The sequence below is a fragment of the Osmerus eperlanus genome, chromosome 10, assembly GCF_963692335.1.
Source record: "Osmerus eperlanus chromosome 10, fOsmEpe2.1, whole genome shotgun sequence".
Taxonomy (NCBI): Eukaryota; Metazoa; Chordata; class Actinopteri; order Osmeriformes; family Osmeridae; genus Osmerus; species Osmerus eperlanus.
The window spans coordinates 8,615,856-8,643,779 of record NC_085027.1 but is presented as its reverse complement, the minus strand read 5'-3'; the positions used below and the strand labels follow the sequence as shown (position 1 = coordinate 8,643,779).

General features: G+C 47.8%; 1 protein-coding gene across 1 annotated transcript; it reads right to left on the bottom strand.

The window, feature by feature from the left end:
• Positions 1-570: 570 nt before the first annotated feature.
• LOC134028460 (protogenin A-like) lies at positions 571-26,947 on the bottom strand. The gene is made up of 20 exons (XM_062472022.1): positions 26,881-26,947; positions 25,003-25,305; positions 16,935-17,079; positions 16,669-16,802; positions 16,268-16,564; positions 15,963-16,122; positions 15,328-15,575; positions 13,894-14,058; positions 12,795-13,100; positions 11,997-12,185; positions 7,823-7,918; positions 7,547-7,733; positions 7,259-7,386; positions 6,775-6,945; positions 5,349-5,531; positions 5,066-5,189; positions 4,730-4,877; positions 4,505-4,609; positions 1,387-4,369; positions 571-1,131 (listed from the first exon to the last, which is right to left on the bottom strand). The coding sequence occupies exons 1-19, from the start codon at positions 26,945-26,947 to the stop codon at positions 3,965-3,967; spliced, it is 3,561 nt and encodes a 1,186-aa protein (XP_062328006.1). The 3' UTR covers positions 571-1,131; positions 1,387-3,964.
• Between the last annotated feature and the right edge of the window lie 977 nt (positions 26,948-27,924).

Below are 27,924 nucleotides of genomic sequence, written 5' to 3'. Positions count from 1 at the left end.
GCTTGAAGAGGAAGTCAGTGTGTGATGTCACACTTACGCTAAACTAATCTTTTTTCATTGTTCACGTGTAGGGTCACAGAGGTGATCATATGGCGTCATATTTACTGTGTTTTAATATGCACTAATTTACTTTTGATGATAATAACTACAGGTTGGTCACGTGTCACGTAAAATTAATGTGTGTATAGCCTATAACTGGTTCTTTATGGGAATATTTTTTCCACACATCCAGCCTTAATGTAGTGACGATTGATCATCATAAAACCTGTTGTCACATGCTCTGAGTGTGAAATCAATATAATGACCTTTCCCACTCATTAACATGTATTCACCTCTGCTAGTGCAGAATCGCCAGATGGATTAACTGTAATAATGGGCGATACAGCTGGGCTGAGTTGGACAGGATAAGGCCTCAAAGGAATCATTGTTAGTGAAGAACATGTCCTGCATGTTGAACATACCCTGATGAACATGCAGACATTTATGGAACCAATGTTGATGACTTAACAGACACATTAATCATCATCCTGCAGGACATTTTCATTTTTATTTAAACTTGTAATCAACCACTTTAATGATTATTCACTATTTTAGAATTATTTTAAACTTCAATTGGACAAGTATAACATTTTTTGGCATGAATATTGTTGTAGCTGTAGATCATTGTGATAAAAGACAAAGAGCAAACTGAGAAAAAACATAACAAAACATTACAGGAAAAATAATTACATAAGGTACATTCAATCTTCCAGGCATATGCCTGTCTTCAGATAAAGGTTGGAGCAGCGTTGGGTTCCCTGAGTTAATTGTAAATGACCCTCCGCACCCCACCCTACTGCAGCTGAAGTCAGGCTGCCTTAGAGAACCCAGGTGGGCTAGAGGGCTGGACTCAGAGCACATGTCAACACTGAGCCCGTCCCTTTGAATACATATGTTCATCAAGGAACACAACACAGGAGAAAACAACTCTTGAAACGTAAAGAAACACAGTAGGGTTCTGCATCCAGAACCTGTCCTGTGGAATTCTGACTCCCTACAACCCAGGGGACTGCCTCCATCTCAGCTACAACAGGCTGGAGCACCAATCACCAGACAGATGGGCCTGTAGAACATATCCCTCCTTTCTTAACCCTCGTGCTGCCTTCGGGTCACATGACCCAAAGGTTCATAACGAACCATCGTTGTGTTTACCACATTTTACCCAATACAAAAACAAATTAAAATAATTTTCTTTTAACCTTTGCAATGTGGGGGGTCTGAGACAGCCCAACGGTTAAAAGAAAATGCTTCACTTTGTCTTTGTATGCGGTAAATCTGTCGCAATACGACGGTGGGTCACAATGACTGATGGGTCAGAATGACCCGAAGATAACACAAGGGTTAAACATTCAGCCAAGGCCAACATTACTGAGCCTATATAAAACAACAGTCAGCTATCACAATGAGGTATATTCCAGCTTGTTGTCATAGGAGACTTGTGTTGCAGTTCCCGGGTGTAGTCACAATGCAGGGCAATAATACTTGCAAATAAGAAAGCAAAAACAACTAAATTATTCCATATACAATATGAACTTTGACAGTTTTAACACAGTTTTTCAGGTTTATGTTCATCTACAACAATTAAAAGTGTATTTCACATTCTTATCTGACATTTACAGTTTAGGCATCTAGGTAAAATCAAAATTCAGTTAGTACTTTCTCATGTGACTGGAATTCAATAATGATAATAATATATATCTCTCCTCCAGTGAGAGAAGGTACAAAATTATGTAGAAAAATCTGTCAGGTTTTGATTCGATAACAAATGAATATTTACGAGCACTAACAATGCACCACTCATCTTGTTTAGCAGTCTATCAGACACACAATTATTAGGCAGTAATACAACACAAAATGAGATAAAGCTTTTTCGAACCTTTGAAAATTGACAAAATATCATGCAAAGATTTAGCATTTAGACTGATCTCCAATATGCAACGATGACCTCATATTCTTTGGTTTATATTGTTTGCTTTTCAAAACAAAGTAAAACTGATTGTGTCGCTCATCATGCCGTGTCGTCTTGTCCTATAGGCTTGTAGTCCTCTGATTGAAAATATTGATGCAACGTTTGGTGAGAATCAGGATTAAATATTTATATATCTCTGCATATCATTTTCACCTACAATGTACATACACCTGAATGCATCAGTAAAGATCTTGGAAGAAAACCACCCACAGGACTGAACTGATTTGTGAGCATGGAATTGATTAATATTAATTGTCACTTAAATCATGAAGCCCCCCAAATCCAGGGGGCCATTTCTGAGACAACCTGCATCTCTAGTGTAGTCACAGAAAGTGGCACAAATGTGCAAGGCTTTGTTTAGGAAGCAGCTCCTCAGCTGGTCTGCTAGGACAGGACCTCACTGTCCCTCGTCCCAGACACCAACTGAGAGATCTAAGAAAAACTGAGGAAGCAAAACAACTCTTTGGATGATAGCACGAGTCACCGCTGCATAATGGCTGGGATCGACATAACAAAACTAATCTGACAGACAAGTGCTAAACTTATTTTGCTACTCTACGGTAAAGCATCATCTACTTCAAGAAGAAAAGTAACTAGAATGTGTAATCAGTGGTACATATCAGTCCACAAAAATATAGAATTCTCAGGAGGTAAAAAGGTTTTTCTGGTGTTCATTCCATTCTTCACTTCCATCTCACTGACTTCACGCTTATGATGCTAAACACTCATTCATTACACTCCTCTCATGCGCCAAGGAGCTCTCCCACTGATTGGCCAGACTAGCCTCTGAAATGGAAGGGGCTCCGTCCACACTAAGGCCATTGATAAAGGTTTGCTGTAATGATAAAGTCAATACAAGCAAGTTTGGTATGCTCTGTCCCAAAGTAACTACAGGATGAAATCAACCAACAGCAGACAGCCTGCCATAGCACAGACACATCATTCCAAATTAATACAAATGTATCCACTTGTGAGGAGGGCATCACCAGGCTTTGGACCGTAACTGACACAACACTCTAGAGAAACATTCACTACATCCATAGCAACCAGACTCTACAGTGAGCAGGTCAGCCTGAAAAAGATACCCTGTCTTGTCAGCCATGTAACATCAAACAATACATGGCTTTTCAAATGTACCAAACCTTGTTCCCTGAGTTTAGGAAAAAAATGACAACAAAATAATGAGGTAGTATAAAACAGGAATTGCAAGGGCAACTGTACATCAACATGTAAAACACAAAGCAAACATTCACTATCCTTGTTAAACCATTATTACTAGGAATAACTGACACCGCATCAGAATACTGGCTCGTCATTAAGTTTCTGAGGTATAATTGTGTAAGTGTCTCTGATCAGGCAGAGGAACCTGAGAAAGACCAGAGCTTCACCTGTGATAATTAAGACCAGAGCTTCCTGAGAGCGCTGAACCTGGATTGGTACCCTTACAATCCCTACATCAGGACAAACAAGGAGACGGAAATGGGACGAATCTTACTGAGAAAAAACAATAACAATTATTGCTATCAAGAAGTATCAGGGTTGTTACGTAAGAGAATATATCCAATACATAACTGAGGAATAAGCTGCTATTAAATATAAAGTTGGAGTTTACCAAGTGGTAAACTGAGGTAGATATTCAGCAGAGGAAGGGCTCACTCTCTTCTCTGCTCCAGTGATAAACTCTATTAAATAATGCCAGAAATGTGACAGTCACATTTCTAATTTTTTACAATCTTTTTAAACATTCATGGTGGTGAGAGTTTTCTTTCTAATACACAAACAGACAAGAGTAAAATAGCAACACATTCATTAGAAGAAGGCAGTGGATGAAGTTTCCCGTGGCCCAGTCTTGACCCGGTTCTACCACAGATCTTATGGCGCTCTGGATTCCAGCTCATAGTCCTTTAGAACAGAGCTGTGGGGTGGGAGGGGAGGGGAGAAGAAACGTTTAAAAGATCACACACACAGCTGGAGAGGAAGTGCAGGCTGGGCATAGCTGTCTGTGGCCTGGTAGTGGTGTCTTCTCTTCTCCAGGGTGTCTTTGCTCTCCTGCTCACCCAGCTCACCCTCACTCTCCTGGGCAGGGCTGCAGTCCAACCCTCCTTGGTCCTCTGCTCTCAGAGAAGCCGGGCGGCTGTTGTGTCCAGACGATAGCAGGGTCATCTCTGTCTCATCGTGTGAGTAGCGCCCAGAGTCGCCAGTCTCGTGGCTGCCTTCACTGTTGGAGGAACCTTCAGTGTCCCCCCGGGGCCCGAACAAGCCCTGCAGGGAGGTGGGTTGATGGGAACAGGAGGGGGACTCATCCTCGTAGCAAAGCACCATGCTTCCTGGCTGGTAGGACGCATTGCTCAACCTCGGACCCTGAGGAAGACAACATATCAGCACCGCTTCTTCCCAACTAAGTAAATGTTACGATTGGTTGTTTCGGAAATCTCACTCAGTCTTGAATCTCTGAGGGGGGCAGCTCATTGGGAGTCATGAGTCAACCAATCTTACCTGGACTTTGGTGTTTTTCTCCTTGGTGAAGGAGAACCATGTCTTCTTCTTCTCCAGGCTGGGGAGGACGGGGCCCAGGCTGTTGATGATGAGGTTGGTTCCTCCCTGCAGACAGAGGGTTTGAGTCAGAGACTGTGTGCTGCTCCACCCAGTTGCTGCCATACAAGTAAAACCAGCTTGATCCGGTCGTAGAGACTTGAGCATGAGGGAGCATGTTTTTATCACCTTGGCATCAATAAAGTGCTCTGTTGTCATTATGGACACGGCGATATCACTCTCAGCCTGGATTTCGGAGGGGGCAGAGCAAGTGGGAGCGGCCACAGAGGGGTTGGAGCCAGGGGCCTCCCTGATGGTCTTAGAACCTGAGGATTTACTAAGAAAGAACAACTCTGATGTCATCTACTGAACTACTATGATAATAGTAGTTAACTGCCATAATAAATCTATCTAACTATTGTGCCATACTCATATACATGCAAAACAACTAGAATGTCATATACAGCAGAGGAGAGTCTGCAGGTGAGTCATCAATGACATTGCCGATCTGAACAAAATGGCTACCTGGTTTGTCCTCTACAGAGGATGATGAAGGCACAGATGATGATGCAGGTGAGAGCAATGCAGACGCCCACGATGATGCCTGTCATGGAGGTCTGGTCCAGGTGGTAGAAGCCATCAGAGAACACTGAGGGAGACACATTCTCTGTCAGCATGCTAGTGTCGCAGCTCAGTCAATACTCATGATACATGTCGATTCTGCCTCCTATATACGGATCAACCTTCCTCAGTGTATCCATACCAACGCCTATGTGCTGTAGAATGTAGCGGGGCGCTCGGTACTGACCTGTAGCGTGAGAGGAGCCATGCGAGTGGTGTGGGCCGTGTCCACGGGCGGAGCCTTCTGGCTGCACCGCCAGCTCCACAGCATGGGAGAAGGGCCCATCCCCCATGTCATTAGACGCAGACACCTTCACCAAGTACACGTTGCCAGGCTGCAGTTTCTCCAGCAGTGCCATGGTGATGCTCCCTGGCAACCACATATCTCACAGGGTAAATAAACCCATTTGAAGCTTGGGTGACAGCACGTTGTAGAGCTGCACTGGCAGTACTCTCATACATTCTAAAAATAGATATTCACATTTGGCCCTTCATAAATCATGTGTGGTACTCTAGGAACTAAGTCACCCCTGACTCTTTCTCTTTTTTTCGCCTTGGCTCCACATGATGCAACTGACCCTCGGAGGCCTGGGGTTTACAACCCACTGGAAAAATACACAACAACCTGGGAGATGAGGGGCTATTTGTGATCATCCTGTCAGGGGAGAGTGGGGGGAGGGTCAAAGATCAATGGCTCTCTGCTCCAAAATCCCCCATCCCCACAGCCCCTAGCTCCAGCACCCCCACAGCCCCTAGCTCCAGACCCCCAGCTCCTAGCTCCAGCCCCCCCACAGCCCCTAGCTCCAGACCCCCAGCTCCTAGCTCCAGCCCCCCCACAGCCCCTAGCTCCAGACCCCCAGCTCCTAGCTCCAGCACCCCCACAGCCCCTAGCTCCAGACCCCCAGCCCCTAGCTCCAGACCCCCAGCTCCTAGCTGCAGACCCCCAGCCTCTAGCTCGTCACCTAGCAGTCACCGTCTGGACCAGCAGGCTAATCTACGGAGCAGAGGGTGGGGTAGCTTCTGACCTCCTCACCCAGCAGTGGGTCTGCAGGAAAGATCAGATGCCTCACATTTCCTGAAGTCATCTGGTTTCCATTACAGCCATGCTTCCCAGAAGCAGAGCTCTACACCAGGAACTGGGTAGAGCAACATACTCCTGCCTGCTATCTAGGAGGTCCAAGGCCTTTTAAGGGCTCAATGGTCTCAATCGTGGTGGTGAACATAAGAGACCCCAGTGTGTTTTCATGCCTCTAAAGTCATGTTCATGACCAGTATAAAAGACAGGACATAAATGTATATAAAGAGATTAAACACCTTCTTTAAAACTATGAAGTTCTTCATTAAAGGTTTTGACCAGACATCAGCAGTAGCTCTAACCAGGGGTCATAATGAATAAACGACATTAAGCCAAATGGATTGGAGGATGAAATGGGGTATTGATTTCCAATGGGCTGTAGGGTGTGGGAGCAGGGTCTGGTGTTGTGGGGCCCATGCATCTCCTCCAGTCCACTCCTTCTCTCTCTATTTCTCACCCTCTCTCTATCACACACACAAAAACACACACTCTCTTTCTCTCGCCTTTTCAAAGACACTCCTCTCACTCTATTTCTCACCTTCTCTTTGCAGCACCTGCCACTCCCCTGCCAGCCAAGCCTGTCTGGAGGCATACAGGATGGTGTAGCGTGTCACGGCTAAGTTGCGCTCATCTGGAAGCTTCCATGACACCAGGGCTGTGTCTTCCTCTATTAGAGTCACTTTAACACTGGAGGGGGGCAGTGTGGGAGCTGTGGAGATAGAGGACAGGAGAGGAGAGGAGTGGGAAGAGAGGGAGAGTATTGCTACTGGTAAAAATATACTTTTCAGCTGGATTGAAAAACACAATGACAAAAACCAGAGACAGTAAAGATAAATGTCTGGTGAGCTTTAGGGAACAGAAAGTGAAACTACCGAATCAGGATCCCAGACAAAAGCACACAACACAAAAGCAGCTTATTTTAATGTGAGTCAGTGTGTCTGCGTGTCTGGGCCTGTTTCTTCCAGGTTAGGGTTAGTTACTCCCGTTTCTTAGGAGTACTAGGTGTGGTGTGTGATGCTCACCATCAGGCAGGGTGCTCTGGTAGACCACTGGGCTCCAGGGGCTGGCCAGCTGCTCCAGGTGCAGACGCACAGCAAACTCGTACTTGGTGTTGGGCTCCAGGTCCACCACCAGCAGGCTCTGCTCACCACTGTGGTGTGTGTGTACGTGTGGGAGGGTGGAACATGAGTTAATGAGCATTTTTTTACATTTGTTGTAAAGATCATTTTATTTAGAAGTGTGAATATGAGAGTGTGTACATGTGTTTGTGTATGAGTGTGTGAATGTTTCTGGGTGTGAGGGCCACATACGTCAGCAGGTAGAGCACCAGGGAGGCGTTCTGCAGACCCACGGGGTTGCAGCGGACCGTGTAGTTGACGGTCTGGCCCGAGGTAAAGGCGGGGCGGCCCCAGTGGAGCAGCACCGCCGAGGAGCTGTTGGCCCGGGCGTACACGTGGTGGGGTGGGGGTGGGGGGGGCACCAGGCGATCACGCACAGCTGGGGGACACAGGTACAACAGTGTTACAGTCAGAGGTGGCTGGCACAGGTTGTGGTATAGGGGTTGTGCTACAGGCGGATGATCTTACAGACGCATCCGGGTGTGCTGATAGTCTGGTCGGCCTGGTAACCGTCTCCCATGAAGCTGTATGCCAGGAGCTTCACGTGGTACTTCTTCCTTGGGTCTACATCAGACAGAAGAACAGCACAAAGAAGATTTTGTCATGTTTAACCTCACATTACCATGAGCAGCCACTCATTCCCTCTCTCTAAGACTCTGTCTGTCCACCTGGGGGGGATTCAACTGTCCACCAGACTCTCTGGCCACTAGGGGGGGGGGGGGAGTAGCTTGACCCTGGGGCTGGGAGGGGAGGGGGGAGGTCAGAGAGGGCTGCTGTGTATGTGGGGGTGAGCTGGGAGAGGAGGACAGATGCTGAATGCTGGAGCCTTGTCCTGGTGCCACTCAGAGCAGCGAGGCCTCAATACAGAACCTCCCACATTCATCAGCCTGGCACCAGCAGTATGAGGGGAGCCTCCCACACAGGACTATCTGTGGTCAGTCCTATTCAACCTAAAATTCCAGGTAACATGAGAGTGCTTCATCCACACAACCACTTCAGGGGTCAGAGTGTAGTATCCAACCACTCCACTAGGTAGTGCTCAAACACACTAATATAGAGTGGATTGCAGAAGAAGTTGCATGACTTCTTTCACTAAGGAAGAGCATGTCATAGTATCGACTGTGTGGACTTGTTCTTCCTGACTATGGGGCTGAATGTAATCATGGAGCGGGCGGTCACACCAGTCTGGGGGAATGGGGGGTGGGTGGGATAGGTCAGGCAGAGATAACACTTTGAAAGAAATCCGGGTCACAGCTCTGCAATACAAGATCAGCCTCTTTCTTCCCCCAGGCTCCTCCCTCCCCCCTCTGGCCCTCCACCTCAAAAGAGGCTGACAGAGAACTGACTGACAATCAACGGACTTAAAGTGTAAATGTGATGCTGCATATGTATGCATGTGTGATCTATCCAAGATAAGATCACAAATAAATACAAACTATGCTGGTAGTGGAGGAGAGATGGAGGCCTCTCAGGGACATTCTCAAATAGGCAAGGAACACTGACGCACACTCAACTCAACAACTGTCTGTTTCTTGTAATTGTCTTGTTTTGAGTAACATGATGTCAACACCAACAGACCAGTGATGGTTGACATTAGAGTAGCTCCTTCATGATTCGTGTCCTACAGTGAGAAACCCTTATCCAGTCTCCCTTCTACCTCCCCCCCTCAAGCACCCCATCCTCCAGCTGCCATATAGAGTCCACAGACAGACTGGCATGTCCAGTTCAGGTCAGTGTCCAGGCCTTTGTCCATCACAAAGTCCATATCTACAAAACAGTGGTCAGGTCACCCCCACCCCCAGCCCAAAAGCACAATAGACCTGCCGTAACCATTGCAGAGGGGGGTGACATCTGGGCCACAACCTCTGACCTCAAATCTGGGCAAGCGAAATCCTGCCAGGGGAGGGGCTATGAGGGGGAGGGTCAGGGGAGGTAGAGCGAGAGGGTCGGGGGAGGGAGAGCGAGAGGGTCGGGGGAGGGAGAGCGAGAGGGTCGGGGGAGGGAGAGCGAGAGGGTCGGGGGAGGGAGAGCGAGAGGGTCGGGGGAGGGAGAGCGAGAGGGTCGGGGGAGGGAGAGCGAGAGGGTCGGGGGAGGGAGAGCGAGAGGGTCGGGGGAGGGAGAGCCGCAGTGAGAAGCTGAGAAAAAGGGAAAACACCCGAGCCAAAAATAAAAAGCTTGTTAATAGGAGAGGACAAACAGGAAGGAGCCCTGAGGAGACAGGGCAGTTCCTCATGTGAGCTTTCATTCACTTCCTCACTAGGAGACTCTCCCCATCATGGAACTCTACCTTCATGTAACAAGAATTGTGGCATTTGATAATTTCTGTAAAAAAGATATGTAAATAATAATATACATATAAATGTATTAACATATAAAACCATGCAGTTTTGACTAAACCAGCCTTCCAATGTTGGCAGTGTCTGATGAATCTAGGATTTATCCTGGCAGAGATCTGTGGAAAGATAGAAGGTGTGTATACCAGGGACCTAGGTGCTGAGTCACACAATCCTGCACAGTAACACCCTTTACAAAGGCTACCTTTCTCATATGTGTATTAGCCTGCCATTGAACTATACCCTGAGATCAAATATGATTCAGCTGCCACTTAGTAATGGACTAGAATCACCTTGTGTGGATTCAAGGCTTGTGATCGGTTGGTAGCAGGGAACTGAATAGTTACTACTGTTCAGCTGAATATGACTGCAGCTATTTTCTCCACTGCTTTGAGGATATAATAAACACCATTCACTCAGTCTATCAGCCTGACATATCTTAACATAAACCAAAATGAAGCAGGTTTATTTTCCCGTCTTTCTCATTGGATGAGTCTAGCAAGACCATACCCCCCACCACCCTACCTTCACCCCCATAAATTATCATGCCAGTTTGTATTTAAGGGAGACATTCTTGAGCTGTTTGTGGTCACCTGATTTTTACAGCCAGTGTGCAGATCCTACAAGCCTCAGGCTTTGTTCTGCCCTGAGAATTCCCCCCCAGCTCAGGCCCCCCCACCACTGGCCCAGCTTGGGCAGGGCCATAAATGTCAAGTCCCACTCTGACCCTCACCGCAGTATATATCACAGGGGTAGGTGTAGCGTATATCTCTTACACACACACATATACACACAAAAGAGGCAGACACAACTTATCTGTTAACTTTCACACCAGTGACCTGCAGATAGGCAGGTCTCCTGCGCCCTAAGCCAGGGTCTACAGGGCCCTCAGTGCCCCTAGCAAAGGTCTTCCATGTCATAAGGGGCCCCAGACAGGATATACTGTACTGTGTGCCAACAGGTATGACCGGTATGTTACCCTCCTCTGCCATGAGAGAAATCAACACAGCTGGTAAGAGCCCGGTGTTTCAACAGTGTGTCATTCACAGAGTGCTGCAGACACTCACATTCCCCACTCTGCAACACTGTCAATCAGGCCAATGGTCTTAAGACATCGTTCAATAGACAAATCAGAACATGTCTGTCTTCACAGGTTTATAACTCAAGAAAGACACCCCAACTCACTGTCCAACCTACTGTAATGGGGTTTTCTTGACAGGATTGTGAATTTGTACCTTTTAAAGAATGGGCTGTTTAGTTAGAGCTGGCATACGGCATGGGCAGCCCAGGGAGCTGGGACACACATGGTTCTCCTAAACCCTGCTAGTCTGAAAGCAGCTCTCTCAGACATGTTCTAACCATCCTCTCCACATAGAACAGGAGGGAGGAAGTCGAGCTCCTCTCCTCCACCCCTCATCTGACCTAAGGCCAGGCTGCCATAGAAACTTTAAATTACAGCCCTAGACGTTATAATAATTCACTAAATAGACATTCAAATCATGCTGATCTCCTGTGTTTATGGTCCCCCAACCCCCGTCCCCTCCCAGAGAGCTCATTGGAGAGGCAGGGTGAATAGTCACCAAGGTGGGGGCTGATTCTGACTCTTGGCTTATAAAGAGTCTTTGTGGCCCTAGAGCCTAACACAATGAGAGGCTTTGATGTCTCTGCTCCTCCAACAGCTCTGCTCATAGCAGTCATAAACCAGGTTGTAAATCATCTCCTGGCTTACAGGCTGTCCCTCCTCTGTGCTAGTAGGGTCCGTGGAGGCCACTCATCTCAGGAGAAACCATCCCCAGTCTGTGTGCCCGGGAGGTTTGTAGCCCTCTACTCTATGAAGGAGGAGATCACAGATTGAGTCTGACTGACACATATTCACATTAATCTTCTTATCTCCGCCAAGTCATTTTATCCAGCTCCTACATTTAGCTACGAAGACTTTTCCCCATCCAAAGACAAAGTATGTGTGTTTACTCTCTCACACTTTTGTTCACAAACTACATGAGAACTGGTGTCGAAGACGTGGAGCTTCGAAGATATCACTTTTACTACCCTTGAAACAACAAGCGTAGGGGTCACATACTGTACTTCAAATCCCCCCAACCCCCCTCTCATCCTGAACTCCCTGATTTGAAAGTCAGCTGCTGACCACCTGGCTGACCTTCTATGGCCACAGATGGTCAGTAGGGGGTCAGGACTCCCCTTATTTGCCCTCCTCTCTCCCCTCCTCTCCTTTCTCTACCACAGTGGGGGGGGGGGGGGGTAGACAGACCACAGAAGAGCCAGGGCTGATTTAGGCGGGTGAGACTCACCCAGTCCTCCGATGGTGTGCCTGGTCATCAGGGCGGGCAGCAGGGTCGGGGCGCTCTCTGCCTGGCTCTCCTCGTGGTAGAACAGCCGGTAGCCCTGGACGCTGGCAGCGTTACCTGGTGCCAGTTGCCAGCGCACTATGATGGTGGTGCAGTTAACTGGCTCCAACCGCAGCTCTGGGGCCAGGGGGACTGGGGGGAGGGGGTGGTTGGGTTTAAATATGATTTTATTTTATTCAGATCCCTTCATGATAAAAAATAAAAAATAACACTAACACACATTACCCATGCTTAAATGCTCTCAAGATGGGCTGATCCTGGCCTAGAAACAGGCCACACAGCATGTTCAAAAGGCTAATCTGTTCTCATAATCCTAACCCCCACTATCTATAAATATGTAAAATTAAACCACCATCTTATAGTAATTGAAACCCAAATTGTCCAACTGTAAATTAACCAAATGATTAACCATAGCCCATAAACCCCCCCACCTACCCACCTCATGGAATGAGGGGCCATGCTGGGCACAGCAGGATTACAAAGGAGGAAAATATTCGGACCTATAGAAGAGTCTTCCTTTCCCTCTGAGGCCTGCCCACCCCCCCCCCCCACCGAGGCCCGCCTCCCCCTCTTTATGACCCATGACTGAAGCCATTCCAATGTTACTGACAGTGCAGGTTAAAGGTCACAGAGTAACAAACCCTAAGCCTTCACAAGATTATGAGAGCCAGCTCTTCTCATGGGTCTCTCCCTCTGGAAAGGAGATCTCCAGCTCCAACCCTCTTCTCTGTCTCTCCTCACCTTTAGCGCCGGAGGCCTTGGGTGTGCGGTGTGACGTCCAGGCGGACTCCTCCCCCCAGCCCACGGCGGTGGCGGAGGCGATGCGGAGAAGGTAGATGGTGTCCGGCTGCAGCCCCTCCAGGAGATGCTGGGTCTGCTGCCCGTTCAGCTCCAGCGCCGTCACCGCCTGCTCGCTGCTAGTCCGGTAGGACAGGCGGTAGGCGGACACATGACCACGACTCAGCTTGGCTGAGAGGGGTTGCCATGACACCTGGATGTCTGAGGGGCTTTGGCTTTTCAAGCTGAGCTCTGGTGCGCGTAGAGGTACTGAGAAGAAACAGAACCAGTTAGAGGTACTGAGAAGAAACAGAACAAGTTAGAGGTACTGAGAAGAAACAGAACCAGTTAGCGGTACTGAGAAGAAACAGAACAAGTTAGAGGTACTGAGAAGAAACAGAACCAGTTAGAGGTACTGAGAAGAAACTGAACCAGTTAGAAGTACTGGGAAAAGACAGGACCAGTTAACCACAGCAGTCACATTGAAGGTCCGGCATGACACTGTGCTGCTTGTACTCTTGGTTTAAACAGTACACTGCTATTTAAACTAATGCTTTGTGGAGTGCTGAGAACAGTCATTGGCCATGGATGAACACTACATTAATTTTTAATGAGGCTGTTTAATGTCCACAGGTGGGGCTAGGTTAGGAAGGGCAACAGGTTAGGAAGGGCCAGACTAATGTCTAACCTGCTGAGGCCTCTCTACTAATCCTGCCTTATTAGACTCCCTCCGAGCCACGAGGAACAACGTCTCAGGGTTGACCCCTGACCTCCGACTGGCCCAGCATCAACAGCAGCCTAATATCATCCATAACTGAACCAGCATGGCAGCCTGCAACCCAGAGGCCAAGACCAAGGGCAAATGAGGCTCGACTGGAATTTAGAATCAATCCAGGGTTGCATATGACAACACACATAACACTAACAAACACATAGCATACACGTACACACACACACAATCTTTTTTTTGTGCTTGTGTAGGTCACATCGCATGTCGACAGACAGACAGACAGACAGGCAGGCGGGCAGACAGATAGAAAGAATAGGTAGCATGCTGACTCACCATCTTCCAGGGTGTGCTGGAACACATGGTCCGACATGCGGCTGGCTCCCATGGGCATGTACGCCACAATGTAGAACGTGTAGTTCCTCGCCGGCTCCAGGTCATCAATAATGTAGCGGGTCGTGTCGTTACCAATGACGATCTGATATTCCTCGTTGTTCAAGCCTGGTTGGAAAACAGGATGATGATGAAGAAGAAGATGATGGATTAAATAGCTATAGATAATAGGATTTCAATGCTACTGACACCAAAGGCTTAAGATAGATTCTGGTCACTGTTTTGCTGCAGAAGCACTTGCTGTTCCTCCCAGCGCCCTAGAGCACCTGCACACCTCCGGCCCTCACAGCTCAGCATGAGGAACTCTACACACACTAGAGGTGTCAACTCAATCAAAAGTATGACCCCCTCCTCTAGTTCACAATTTCATCCTCACGGCTGGGACAAATTCCTCCATTAGACTTTCCCACATCTCTGACTGGTCTTCAGAGCTGTTTAATGAACTCAGATTAGGAAGGTCACACAAAAGCCTCACTTGTAGCCCCAGAGTACAGAATGGTCTGACTGATTCCTGACCTAGTAAACAAGATCCTTGAGAGTAAACAGACGTGGCCTTGTCCCTGTGGCTCAATGGGCCTGGAAACCTCCCTGAAACACAAAGCCTTCCTCCCAGCCCTGCTCCCCGGCCCTCCGGCCTCCTGGAGGCTGCTCTGAGGCCTTATCCCACTCCAACATCCATTCATTAGCAGCTCCTCACATCTCCGCTGCAGAAAGCCAGACTCCACCACTCCTGTCAGTCTCATTGCCATTCTCTCAGACACAATGTGTCACTACATCAAGTGAACTGAATCCCAAGCAGACACCAGTTATTCAAGGAAAACTGAATGCAAGTTTTCTTTTACTTCTTCATCCATACACAGTCAGGCAGGTGTTTCCATTGGTGCCTGGGCTGGAATATTCTACCTCCACAATGGAATTCCCCGGTCTGACACAAACAACTGATTCTGAATAGACTGTCTTTGAAATGTTTGGCTGAATTGTTTCATTGCTTGAATGTGACTCTTGTTGACTTTAATTTCAATGTTCCCATAGAGGCTGAAGAGAGTGAAGCAGCACTGCAGGACCATTAGCCAGGCTGTCTGCTGTCTGTCCTGGATCTGGCCAGGAGAAGGACCTTGCTACTCTGGGGAAGACCCTGGCCTGTCTGTACAGTGAAAGCTGCTGTTGTAAAATGCCAGGAGTTCCTTGACCTTTGCCCAACAACAGATGGCCAATCTCTGAGTAGGGGGCCATCAGGAAGTGGAAGCATCTTGGGGTGGCAGAGAGAAAGAGAGGGTGGAAGAGAGAGAGGCAAACAGAGGCCGAGAGAGAGAGAGAGTAGTTCCAGAGAGATAAGCCTAGGTAGGTTATGATGGTATGTCTGCCAGTGAGTCTCACCCTCTGCCTTCATGTAGTGGACAGAGTAGGCTATGACTTTGTCAGCGTTGTAGAGCGGCCTCTCCCAGGCCAGCAGGATGGCTGAGCTAGACACGGTGTCGGCCTGTATGGCACGTGGCGCGCTGGGCCGGTCCTCTGACATCACCACAATGAGCCGGGCCATGGTCAGAACTGAACCCTGTTCACTTTCTGCCTGGCACTGGTAGATGGCATCATCCTCTGGGATGATCTGGTTAATCACCAGTTTGCTGTGGGACGCACACACACCATACACACACATAAGCACACACACACGTACACACACATGCTTCGTTAGACACTCACCGATGCTCAGCCTGTCGTTTAACTTTATTATTCTCTTTTAAGTGAAACTGTTACCCTGCCCTGCTGAACGAGCAGACAAAGGAAATTAGAGGGAAATCAACTAAAACACCATTAGCACACTGCTAAATTATTCAACTTCCTTTCTACTGCAGGGACAAGCTAATTAATGTTTCATGGAAAGAGAGTTTCCGGTCAACAAATATAGACTATTAAACAAGAGTCTGGGAGGAACTTGAGAGGTAATGAGAAAGAGAGAGATGTGTTGTGTGGTCTGCTGTGTGTTTGTGTGTGTGTGTTTGGTGAGCTCGGACCTGTTATACATCTTGATGCGTCCGTTGGAATGGACCGTCTCTCCATTCTTCAGCCAGGTGATCTGGGGCACGGGCATGCCGTGCGCCTGGCACACGAAGCGGGCGGTGCCAGCACGAGGCCGGGTCAGGCTCTCAGGCCACTCCACCAGAGAGGGGGGGGCTGGGGAGGGAGGGAGCGGGAGAGAGAAAGAGAGAGAGAACAGCATAGAGGAGGTTAGACTCTATAATAAAGAGCCTGTCTGGTGTAAACCTTCAATGGAGGTAATTTCCATATTTCAGAGACGCTAGCCAGTGTGTGTGTGTACCTAGCACAGTGATGTTGGCGGCGGCGACGGTGTAGTTGCGGGTTCTTGGCGTGGTGGCCCGGCAGATGTACACGCCTCCATGCTGCGGCTTCATGTCAGAGATGATCAGGTTTCCGTTACCCAGGACCTTGGTGTTGAACACGTCCATGGGCCTGCCATCGGCCCGGCTCCACGACACCAGGGGCCGGGGGTGTCCCGTGGCCAGGCACTCCAGGACTGCACTCTGGTGCAGAGCCACACTGGCGTTCTGGGGGCCCGCGATGATGCGAGGGCGCTGGGGCAGGCGGGGGCCAGGGGCTGGGGGCAAAAGAGGTCTGTCACCACCCCTCCTGGACTGTGTCACACCTGATAGTTCTAATTCCACGTCTCGGTCTGACTCTGAGGCTCCTCCCCCCACTCACCAGGAGTGACAGTCAACGTCGCCTCGGAGCTCCGCCTCCGGTTGGCAATGTTGGTGGCCACGCAGCGGTAGCTCCCAGCGTCCGCCCTCTGAACGCTGTGGATCTGCAGCACGCCCCCCGGCAACGCTGTGATTCTGGAGAAGAAGACATGGAGGTCATCGGTCATCAACGCAGACTGTGATTGGACATGATGCACTTCCTGATCAGTCTTCTAAACAGTCCTGAGCTGAACCTGGCACAGCGTGCCACACCACCAGGAAGCATACCTTTCCGTTGCCAGAGGTAATGTGACCCGGTTAAACTCCCAGGTGATGATTGGGGGGGGGCTTCCAGACACCAGGCAGGTGAAGCGGGCAACAGAGCCCTCTGTCACCAGAATGGGGGAGGGCTGGATGCTGAAGGGGGAGATACCTGGAGGACAAAACAACACACTGTCATTTACAAGCTGCAAGGTATGGCTCAGTGGTTAGAGCACTTGACTGTGGATCAAAAGGTTCAAACCCCCCTGTACTCTATGTTGCTTTGGTTAACAGCGTCGGCTAAATGAATACAATAGTATTAGGACAGGCAATAAACATGCTGGGCGACGGCACATCTCTTTGAACATGCAGTTCATGTATAACAGAGATCATAGATAATCGCAATCACAACAATGTGAAATCCTGTTTCACTTGTATCCTACATTAACACTGAGTATACAGTGTCTATCACAGGCACTAATGTCCACATGATCTCAGATCAGGAAAGGTTGAGGTTGAATGTATTTCTATCACTCATTTTGATCCCCTGTATCTGAGGCTATCCAGTTCAAGCTCCAATCAATGGCATTTATGGAAATAAGCCATGGTGTCGAGCAGCCAAAGATATCTTATCAATATTCACTGCTGCCTCTCCAGAACAAATCTCATCCTGAATGAAAACTCGGTTGGTCTAGCAGCATGTGGGTTTCCCTGAGGATGATTGGGTGTCTGCCACCCCCAGGTCCACAGCTAAACCAGTTCAATATTACATGTCTGCCCTCTCTAAACGCACCCAGCATTCACAATAAAACAGCAAATAACTCAAAGGCTCGATATCTTAAAGAAATGTTCTCTTAAATGTTTTGAATCTTTTCAACTCAAGAGAGTAGCATACCGGAATGTCACTAAGCCCCCACCTCTCATCCGACACATTGCCTCAGGTCATGTGTTTGTTCTAAGTGATCAATGCTGCTCTTCATAAAGTTCGGTATAAATCACACTTCAGGAAGGACTGAGATGAACCAAATCTTTCCATATCCCCTGTGACACCCCCCAGGCCTGAGAACCCAACATGACCACCCCCCTCCCAGAGCCCAGCGCTGCTCCTACCCTGAACCCTCAGACATCAGTATGGATCAGGGGAAAACATACTGCACTGCTACAACAACTCTGTCCACCTCAGTAATGCTCCTACAGCTATGCAGAGGAGCACTTAAACTGTCAGTAAACAAACAGAGACAGGTGACCCCCCCCCCCACCCCAAACAGAGAGAGGTGCAAACAGAGAGGTTCTCTTGGACTCCCTCTATCTGTCTTTCGACCTATTCTCCTCCTTCTCTCCCTCACTCCATCTCTTCAGGTTGGCTTGCCTGAGCCAGTCCAACAATGGGATCCCCTACTCAGTGTTTACTCAGAGAGACTGCCACCCACCCTAGGCTTCACCCCCCCTCAAGCCTTATCTCAGGAACAAACTCTCTGCATTCCTTACTGAGAGAAACAGGTCACGCAGTAAAGGGGGGGGGGGGGGCGTCGTCAGGGGAGAGGAGGGGAGAGAGAAGGAAGGAAAGGGGGAAGGAGGACAGATTACGGAGCTGAGATATAAAGCCAGAGGATTCAGGCTGGGGTCAAGGTTCATGGTTTCTGATTGGGCAGCTGTTCCAGAGTTGCCAGAGTAGCCTGGTCTCTCTCAGGCCAGAACAACCAGCCTGAACCATCAGCCTGTAACACTGTACTCTATTGCTGCACTCTCACCTGATGTCTTCAACTGATTTCGCTCCCTGGGAAACCTGTCGTAAAATTCAGCAGAGCATCTTCCAGACGTTTCTACTACCCTCTCACTGCTAGCTACATTCAAATCTGTGTGTCGGGTTCTCAGGAGGTTATCCTACACAACCCAAAATCACTTTGATGTAAGATGTATTTAATTCAATTACTTTCTTTAGTGAGCTGCCATGCCTTTTGTGTGATAGGCGCAGTGCAGAGAGCGCACACACACACAATCACAAACATACTACCCTTCCCTCACTGTAATTCTGGTGTCTTCAGCAGTGCTCAGAATCACCAACATGCGTCCATGCAGAAAATGTGGAACCTCCAATCAACATCAAACACATTCCTCAGTGTTGCACAACACTACTGACACCCGGCGGGCCAGCCCCCGGCCTGGGGGAACCACAAGACGAGCCTCCAGCCTCTCCTCCTGCCTCGCTCCCTCTCCCTTCCTCCCTGTGTCTCTACCTTCCTGTGTAAATGATTCTAGATTGACAAATGGAGGCAGTTTATTGATTATAGAGAAATGTCAGTGTAGGGGATATACCTGCAAGGGTTTTCTGACCAGGATCAGCAACTCTACCAGTCTCCCTGTCTGAGAACATGTGACTTAAGTAATGATGATGCCACTCTAATACTTCTCAATGAAATGTTCAAGCAGATGAGATCTTTGCAGAAAAAGCTCTCTCTTTCTGATCTTCACCTCCATCTTTCTGTCTCTCCCTCTCTATCTCCCCTGTCCCTCTATCTGCCTTCCATCTCCCCCAGGTGACTGCTAACACCACTAATGTGTTCTCTGCAAGGCCAGCAGTGACCCCCCTCTCCCCCCCACCGCTCTAACCACCCCCAGGGTTCTGAGTGTCCAGTTACCAGCCGAAGTATCCCTCTGACATGTCCCTTCTCTGGGGAGGTCACTGCTCTCACCCCCATCTCAGTGGCAGTGTTGGAGTATCATTGGTAGTTGATGGTATTGTTATCCAGGCTGTTCGGCCAGCTTGGTTCTTGTAGGGGGGATACTTCCTGATCCCAGAGACTATCTGACCATCTGCCCAAACCAGCGACCCCACCTCCGACCCTAACCTCTGGCCCTTGACCCCACAGATTCTGGTCAACATACGGCTCCTCTAGCCAATGTCCAGCAAGGCCCCCCCTGCGCTGACTGCCTGGCTCACAGATAACAACCAATCTGAGCCTCACATCCCCAACACAGGGAGGAGCCTGTCAGACTTTTTACAGCCACAAAATATCTAAGTCTTATACATTTATTTCTCCTCTCTCTCTCTCTCTCTCTCTCTCTCTCTCTCTCTCTCTCTCTCTCTCTCTCTCTCTCTCTCTCTCTCTCTCTCTCTCTCTCTCTCTCTCTCTCTCTCTCTCTCTCTCTCTCTCTCTCTCTCTCTCTCTCTCTCTCACAAACACACACACACACACACACAACACATCACACTCTCCCACTAATGCAGAAAGGCAGTCACTGCCTGATGATACGGTGACTGATATGAAACTTGAGGTTTCATTAAATCCACCCTAAAAGGTACAGCAGAGACTGACCATCGTAAGTCCTTCTGCTACCAACCCCCAACTCCACAGCATAACCCCCAAACCCCGATCTCTCTCTCTCCAGCAGCTCTGTAAGCAGCAGGTCAGCTGACAGGTCAAGCCTGGACAAAGGTTCCCTTAGAAACCTCAGGGGCCAGCTTAATCCCACCCTGCACCCCCCTCCCCTGGTCCCTACTGGCCCCCACACCCTGGTCCCTACTGGCCCCCACACCCTGGTCCCTACTGGCCCCCACACACCCTGGTACCTCCCAGTCCCTACACCCTGGTCACTCGGCCATCCCACCGTGGTCATTCCTTAGAAGAGATCTTTCATGCTTGTTAGGCGTGGGGGTATTGTTATGGTAATAGAGAGCAAAGCTACTGAGCATGGCCAAGCATGAGTAATCCAGCAACACAAGCAATAATAACACTGTAAATAATAACAATAAAGAAAATGAACTTAGAATGCATGTTTGTATTTGGTGGATTCAATGTGTTTTGGGCTGAATTTATATTCACTGAGGGGTACTGACAACCCAGGAGATAATTCTAGAATTTTGTAGCAACAGGAAGTGGTCAAAATGGGGGAGGGGTAGTTCCCCCCTGTGGAGGCTGCCTCCAAACAGCTCTGACTCAACCTATATCTCCACCTCTAGCTGGGAAGAGAGAGAGGAAGAGAGAGAGAGGTTTAGAAAAACCAGGAACAACTTTCTAGGATAAGTTGAGCAACCAGATGTGGTCCTTCCCAGAGGACTGTACACTGTAGCTGGAATGTGTGACAGTGGGACGAGGTCTTGGTATTTCTCACCATGTCACAGGAATATCTCTGCTTAGTCCCTCTCTCCTGAAAGCCTCACTCACTAGCAGCAACAATAGAAGTTTGGTGACAAATCAAATCCATCTATTGCTGTTGTATTGTGCTATTTGTAGGTGTCTATTTGTAACCGAATTCTTGAAACATAATAGAAATTGAGATACTGTTGAGTGATGAGCTATTCACAATGTGTGTTGACCCCACAATGTTAGTTTGTCCCTTTTCATAAATACTGAGGAAAAAAAGAAAGCTCTTCCTGACAACCCCAGGGAAGAATGCACTGTTGAAAAGACCCACAAATCAATCACTGGCTAGAAGGAAGGGCTGGGGGGATGGGAGAGTGGGTGAGGGGCAGGTTCAACACAGGACCAGGACAGATCAGGACAGCCCAGTAGTCACTAACCAGACCCAAGGAGGGTACATACTTTGTACCAGGCCTAAAAAAGAATTTTTCATGAACAGCATGGCCTCTTAGTTCAGGGTGTTGGTGGGGGGGGGGGGATGTTGGTGTGTGTGGGGGGGTTAAGGTTAGTGGGGGACAGTCTTCCCTCCCCTCCTTCCATCTCTTATCTAGCTGCAAAGTTCACCAATCGTTCAACATCGCCTCCCCTCCAGATACAGGACTCTCATTGTCTCTAATCTCATCAGAGCAGCAGAGTTGAACAGGTCAGTTACTGGAGAGCAACAATCTCCTGTTAAATGCTCCCTTTAGGAGCAGCTCCTCATTGGATCAGTTGAAGCACTATACAGCCTGAACACTCTGGGAAAAACATACAGACACACACACACACACACAAATACACACGCCCTGTGTGCTGTGAGAAGACTGGACAGTGGTAGTGCCCCTCAGATATGGGGACAGCAACAGAGAGGAATGTCCAGCGTGATTGCAGAGAAGATTTAGGTCCTGAGTGCCGTCCATCTACTGAGCAATCTAGAGTAACCTTTGACCTATAGAGCCACTGACCTAGGATGCCATGGCAACCCTTAATGTGGGGAGAAGGAGGAAATAAGAGTGAATCCTGTCAGAGCCTCAGGAGTCTGTCCCTCACCAGAGCTCCGCAAAGCCTCTGCCACCACAGGCATTCCTTAGCAACCAAAATAAACACTGTGTCTATGGCCACATAATGGGAGAGCTGGAGGTCAAACAGCCGCTATGTGTGCTGGGAAATGGTCGTTTAGCTGCTCTACTGTGATTCAGTCTTCATCCCATCATGGTTTGAAAGTATCTCTTGGCATGTCAGGAACACTAGTCTCATATCTGTCGGCCAGTCAGACTGGTGTTGAACAACATCACAGCCTTCTCATATCAATTAAAAAGTCCCATCATCACCATGGTAACTTCTACAGATAAGGAGCCAGCCTCTATAAGCTATTCATCATAGCTCTGGCAAGTATACCAGCAGGAATAAACTAAGGACACAGTACCTGCATACACAATGTTAAACTGTATCGACCGGCTAACAGGAACTTCTGAAGGGATCCTAGCTAACAAGGCCATGGAGGACATGAAGGGACAGCCACATATCTAACACAAAATAACAAACCAGTCTGGTGTATCTGGTGTTGAAAGGGGCACATGGGACAAAAGGTCCTCCACATGCTGCATCTTCAATCTCCCCCTGAAGGATCCAGTACATGGATCTCTGCCTGGGCCACAGAAGAGCTGTCTCTCAGTCTGTGGCTCTCTCAGATGAATCCACGCTCTCTACCAGGAGGGCTTCCTCTATGGGATCTGGGGTGTGATAAAACTCACCAGGGAACACTAACACAAACACAGCCTCTGAAACGGCCTAGCAGATTCTGCAGGATGAACGTTAGAGCGAGGGCTCACACTCACAACTGCCTCTCTGGAACTCAACCAACTAACAGACTAAACTAACTCCAATCAAAACAGTAACGAAACTAAACTCAGTAAGGCTTCAGTAACAAAACTAAACTCCTTCACTGACTTCTACCATCCTCATAATTAGCCTTCCTTCAGTGAATAGGCCCAGCTGTCCAGCCCACTGATCTCTGGACAAACAAATGCCCCAGAATGAAGCCCTTTTCTTTAGGGGGGCAGTTGGGGGCAAGTGGACAAAGAGGGACAGAGTGAAAAGCCTTTCATTAATTCTCTGGAGTAGTAGAGCAGGGAGGAGGCAGAAGTATGAGGGAATGGCAATTCACATTTGTGTGTGTGTGTGTTCGTGATTCTCCACAACCCCCGCTACCCCCTTCGTTTCTTCCACAGAGCATTTCTCAGATATGTGCTAACTTTATTAGCTTCCAGATAGAGTGTTAAGCAGGTCTAAGTGTCTCTTTAAAACAAGCCTGTAAACTCTGGCAGTCTTTCCCTCCACCTTGCTTCATAACAGAAAACCACAAACCCACTCCATTAAGAAATCTGGACTCACACAGCAGCCAGTAAAAATGTACGCATGTACAAAAAAAGCAGTGCAGTCTAAGTGCAAAAACAGGCTGGTAGGAGCTTTTTGACTTCAGACAGCCTGGTTTTAGTGGCAGCCTGGTTTTAGTGGCAGCCTGGTTTTAGTGTCTTTAAGCCAATTGGTGTTTTCATGGACCTCAGTGTGCCACTATGCAACTCAAGGCTCATTAACTGTGTTTTATTGCCATTACAAGTCAGTGTGGTATATCTCCATACAATGTGCAATTGTACTGGATTGTTCTCAGTTGTTCTGATGGTAACTACTATTATTTATTTATTTTTTACTTTTTAGATCAATGTTTCTGGCCAGAAACACTTCTGTCAACACATTCTAAAGTGTTTACTTGGAGGTCTTCACCTCTTGGAACTCGACCAGAAAACACACATTTTTGTTTCTCAACATGTGTCGGTGCTCAGTAATAACATTGTCATGATCACGTCACATGGGAAATCAGCTCCTTCGACCCAAACAGCTCCCACCACTCTTACCCATTATCCCAACTATGCTACTCCAGGACCTAACCTCTCCACCAACGGTTCAATAATAACAATATTCCTGGATGAGTGGAGGACAGCGGACGTAAAGGCTCAGGTTTCCTTGGAGGGGGGGGGGGGAATCTTTGTGCCGAAAGTAGCACAGCAAGAAACATGGCCTGGGGGGGTTATGACACCCAGTATAATTCCCCACCCCCTGCTTCACAGCACTCCCCCTGCCCCGCTCATACACACACCGCTGGAAAAGAAAGCATTCCAAAAGAACAATTCCCAGTGATCACGGAGCAAACGACATGAAAGGCCGGGCCAGAGAATAGCGGTCATCTGCTCCTCAGTTGAGGGGGCAGCCAGGTCCTGGATGCATCCTGACCTTTCAGACCTGCAGCTCCCTCATTTGCACACCAATACACATATTCTCCTCAGAAAAAGATTACTCTGCTTTCCCTGACCTCCCCTTTCCCCAACTCCTAGCACCACTCCAGTGGCTTTCACTCCTCTGCTGTTGGCTGGCCTGGCCAGGGTGGTGTCTTTGGGGGCACCAAGGGAGAGAGAGGGGGGAGGGCATGAAACACATAACCCAGGCTGGATTTTAACCCGGCCCACTGCACCCTTAGCCTACATGGTACATGCACTTAACTTGGTGAGCCACTGGAGCGCCCCAAGATTAGACTCCAGAGAGCAGGGTAGAACCTGTGTCTGACTGGAAGGTCTCTGCAGCTGTGAGAGTGGGAGGTCTCTATCCCTCCCTGACGGCAGCCTCAAACAACTAACCGGGAACCTGGACCCATAGTCGGTCTGAGATCTGAGAGTCAGTCAGGAAATGCTGTAATGTAGTTGGATATTTCTTGACTGGGACTGTCTATGCCATTAATACCAGACTGATCTGTCATCAGTCATCATGGGTGTGTGTACACATGTTTACTCTAAAGGTGACATTTGTCCATGTCAGTTATTGGCATCGCATTCTCACACCAGACAAACAAGAGGAGTTCCCCAATCAGTTCCCCTCTCCTCTCCTCAAGGCCCATCCTGCCACCCTGCTGTTGTACTTACTTGCGATTGTCAGTCGAGCCTTCTGGCTCAGGATGGCTCCATACTTGTTCTGAGCGAGACACTGATACAGCCCCTCATCTGACCGGTCCCCTCGCCTGCTCTCCACCTCTGATATGTAGAGAGAGCCATTGGAGAGGAAGTAGACACGCTCGCTCTCTGGAACCTTTCCTCCGTTTTTGAGCCACCGGACGCCGATGGGCGCTTCTCCGTGAGCCTGACAGTCCAGCACCACGGCGTCCTTCCTCATCACCGTGGCATCATGGGGCTCCTTGATAAAAAACAGCTCACTAAAGCACAAAACACCTGCAACCAGGGAGGGAAGGGAGTCAGTGTGTGAAGCAGGAGAGATCGAGCAGATAGATGTCAGCCTAACTAGTCCTGATTCAGCCTAACTTGGTCTAACTAATTCCAAATAGGCCTGCCTAGTCCTAACTAGGTGTACCCATGTACATAACCCTAACTAGGTCCAACTAGGTTTAACTAAGTCTAGGTTTAACTAGGTGTAATTCGTAACTATGCCTTTCCCTACAGTTGAGGGTGTAGGTTTTGTATCATATCTGCGGTGCCCCTTCAACTCTGTGCCTTTTACGTTAACACAGCCTCTCTGTCTGAGGACACCCCATGTGTCCATCCTGTCAGAAGGGGGTTTATAGCTCCCAGCATGACATCCATACAGTTTGTAGCTTCTAGTTGCTTCCCTTACAGTGACAGGATCTTCACTAAAGGTGCCATATATCAATACATGCAGCTCCATGCAGAGGAAGATGTGATGTGTATTTATAAGACTAACTGGTGGGACTAGAGCCAGACACCAAGCACAAGAACCAACCAGCACATGGTCTCTATGTTTTCATCTTTGCACTCGTTCCCTCAGGCTTTCTCACTGTTAAGTGCATTTATTGGTGACACTGACGGCAGCTAATGGTTTCATGTTAAACTAAATCCTGTAATTCTGAGACCTGCTGAGATTCACACTGCAAGCAAAGACTCTTTGATCTTGCCTTTGTCATGCAAATATACCATTAGCATCTTGCATTGCAACACTGTTGTTGCACATGTTCTCGGAATTCTGTGATGCAGCACTAAATGGATGTTAAACACAAGAGGAACACTATACTGCGTTTATAGAGCAAACGATGTGCAAATGATGTGCAATAACACATTAAGATCTATCACTTCGGACGACACATTCTATGCTCCTAAAATAGATACAATTAGGCAGCGTACAATTAGAAAAAGTAAGTCTACTAAAAAGATACATTACTGTCACTCCATGATCTATTCAGAAAAATGTATACGTATGGACATAAAAAACGTTAGAAATTACGTTTGAATTAAAACGATCACTTCACTGATCACCATAGGCTACACATTATTTCGCAATACACGTGTTTGTGTGTGTGTTGCGCTCAGAGGACCAGTCAATCGGTTGCACTGAACAATTTTGTTAATAGGATACTGAAACAGACGCACTTAAATGTTTTCTATTAAATCCACGACAGGCAAATAAAGTTGTTTTTGTGTAGTCTGTTCGTGTAGTTCAGGTGATAAATGACACCTTATCACAGGTCAATAGACTACCTTGTCAATAGACTACCTAAAAAGGCTTTCTCACAAACATAACATGCAATTCAATCAACAGCATCTTCTTGCCATTAATCACAACTCAAAACTAGAAAATAGTTGACTACACAATAGTTGGACTACACAATGACTTATTTTCGACTACTCTAGATCTTCATTTAGCTGTTCAGTGTGTTTTTAACCCCAGTGTGGGGTTGGGCAGCATGGGCAGTGATGTCCAGTGCTTTCCCCCCAATTTGCTTTTAAAACCAACTCCTATATTACACACATTCATTCAGCGCTTGTTTCCCTTACCTGAGATTGGAAGAAAAATAGCAAAAAACAGCAAACGCTGATATAATTTCCTTTTAAAAGACTCCATTTATTCAAATCGTTCTCGCATACTAACTCTTTTAGTTCCTTCCTCCAGTTTAACTACGTGCTAATGCTGGTTACGACTGACTGCGCTCCTGATCGGGGTAGGGATTACTTTCCCCCTGCGTAGATGGACATGCCCCCACCCATTGGTGCGTGCTCCGGTTGAGTAAGGGACAATCTAGAGAGAGTTCATCCGCCAACTGGACATAATCAATGAAGCCTTACTCTTCCTATTACTTTTATGTGACTCTGCAATTGGTTATGGTGTACAGTGGATTTCAGAAGACATAAAACATTCACATCCATTGTAAGCCTAACCCCCACTGATGTTAGTGTCAGTTATTGATAGTTAAACATGTACTAGTTACTTTAAATTAAATCAAATAATAAATTTGTATTTAGCACTTTTTTTACAAGCAATGTCACAGAGGGCTTCACATTTCATAGTTCTATGGTTTAATGCCACTACTGAAAGCAAAACCCAAAAAATAATAACATTGTGAATATCAAACTATGGATGAAACGACAGATATCATACAGATTTGTACCATCATTCTCATCCATTTACAGATCCATCCATCCAGGGAGAACCTCTTGTTGTTAGGTGTGCATGAATGGACTCTTCCTCTATCAGCCCACTGAAACATGTATGATCAAAACAGACTTATGCTCTTCATTGTATAGACATCAAACCTGTGCTGTAGTTGTGACACATTCAGGCAGAGGTCCAGTCAGTAGAAGTCGCCTGACCAGCTGTGTGGCTGTATTGTCTTTCCACCATGCATCTTTAATGGCTCTCAATGACATGGCTGTTTGCCAGCTCTGATAAGATGCTGATAAGAGTAGCGCAGGGGGACTAAAGAACAGAACAGAGTTGAGAAGAACTGCACTAAACTGTCTGACATGGACCCCCCCCCCCCCCCCCGTTAGTTAGCTATTTAGAATTGTCTCATAGAAAGAGTTTAGTTGTAAGTTTATCCA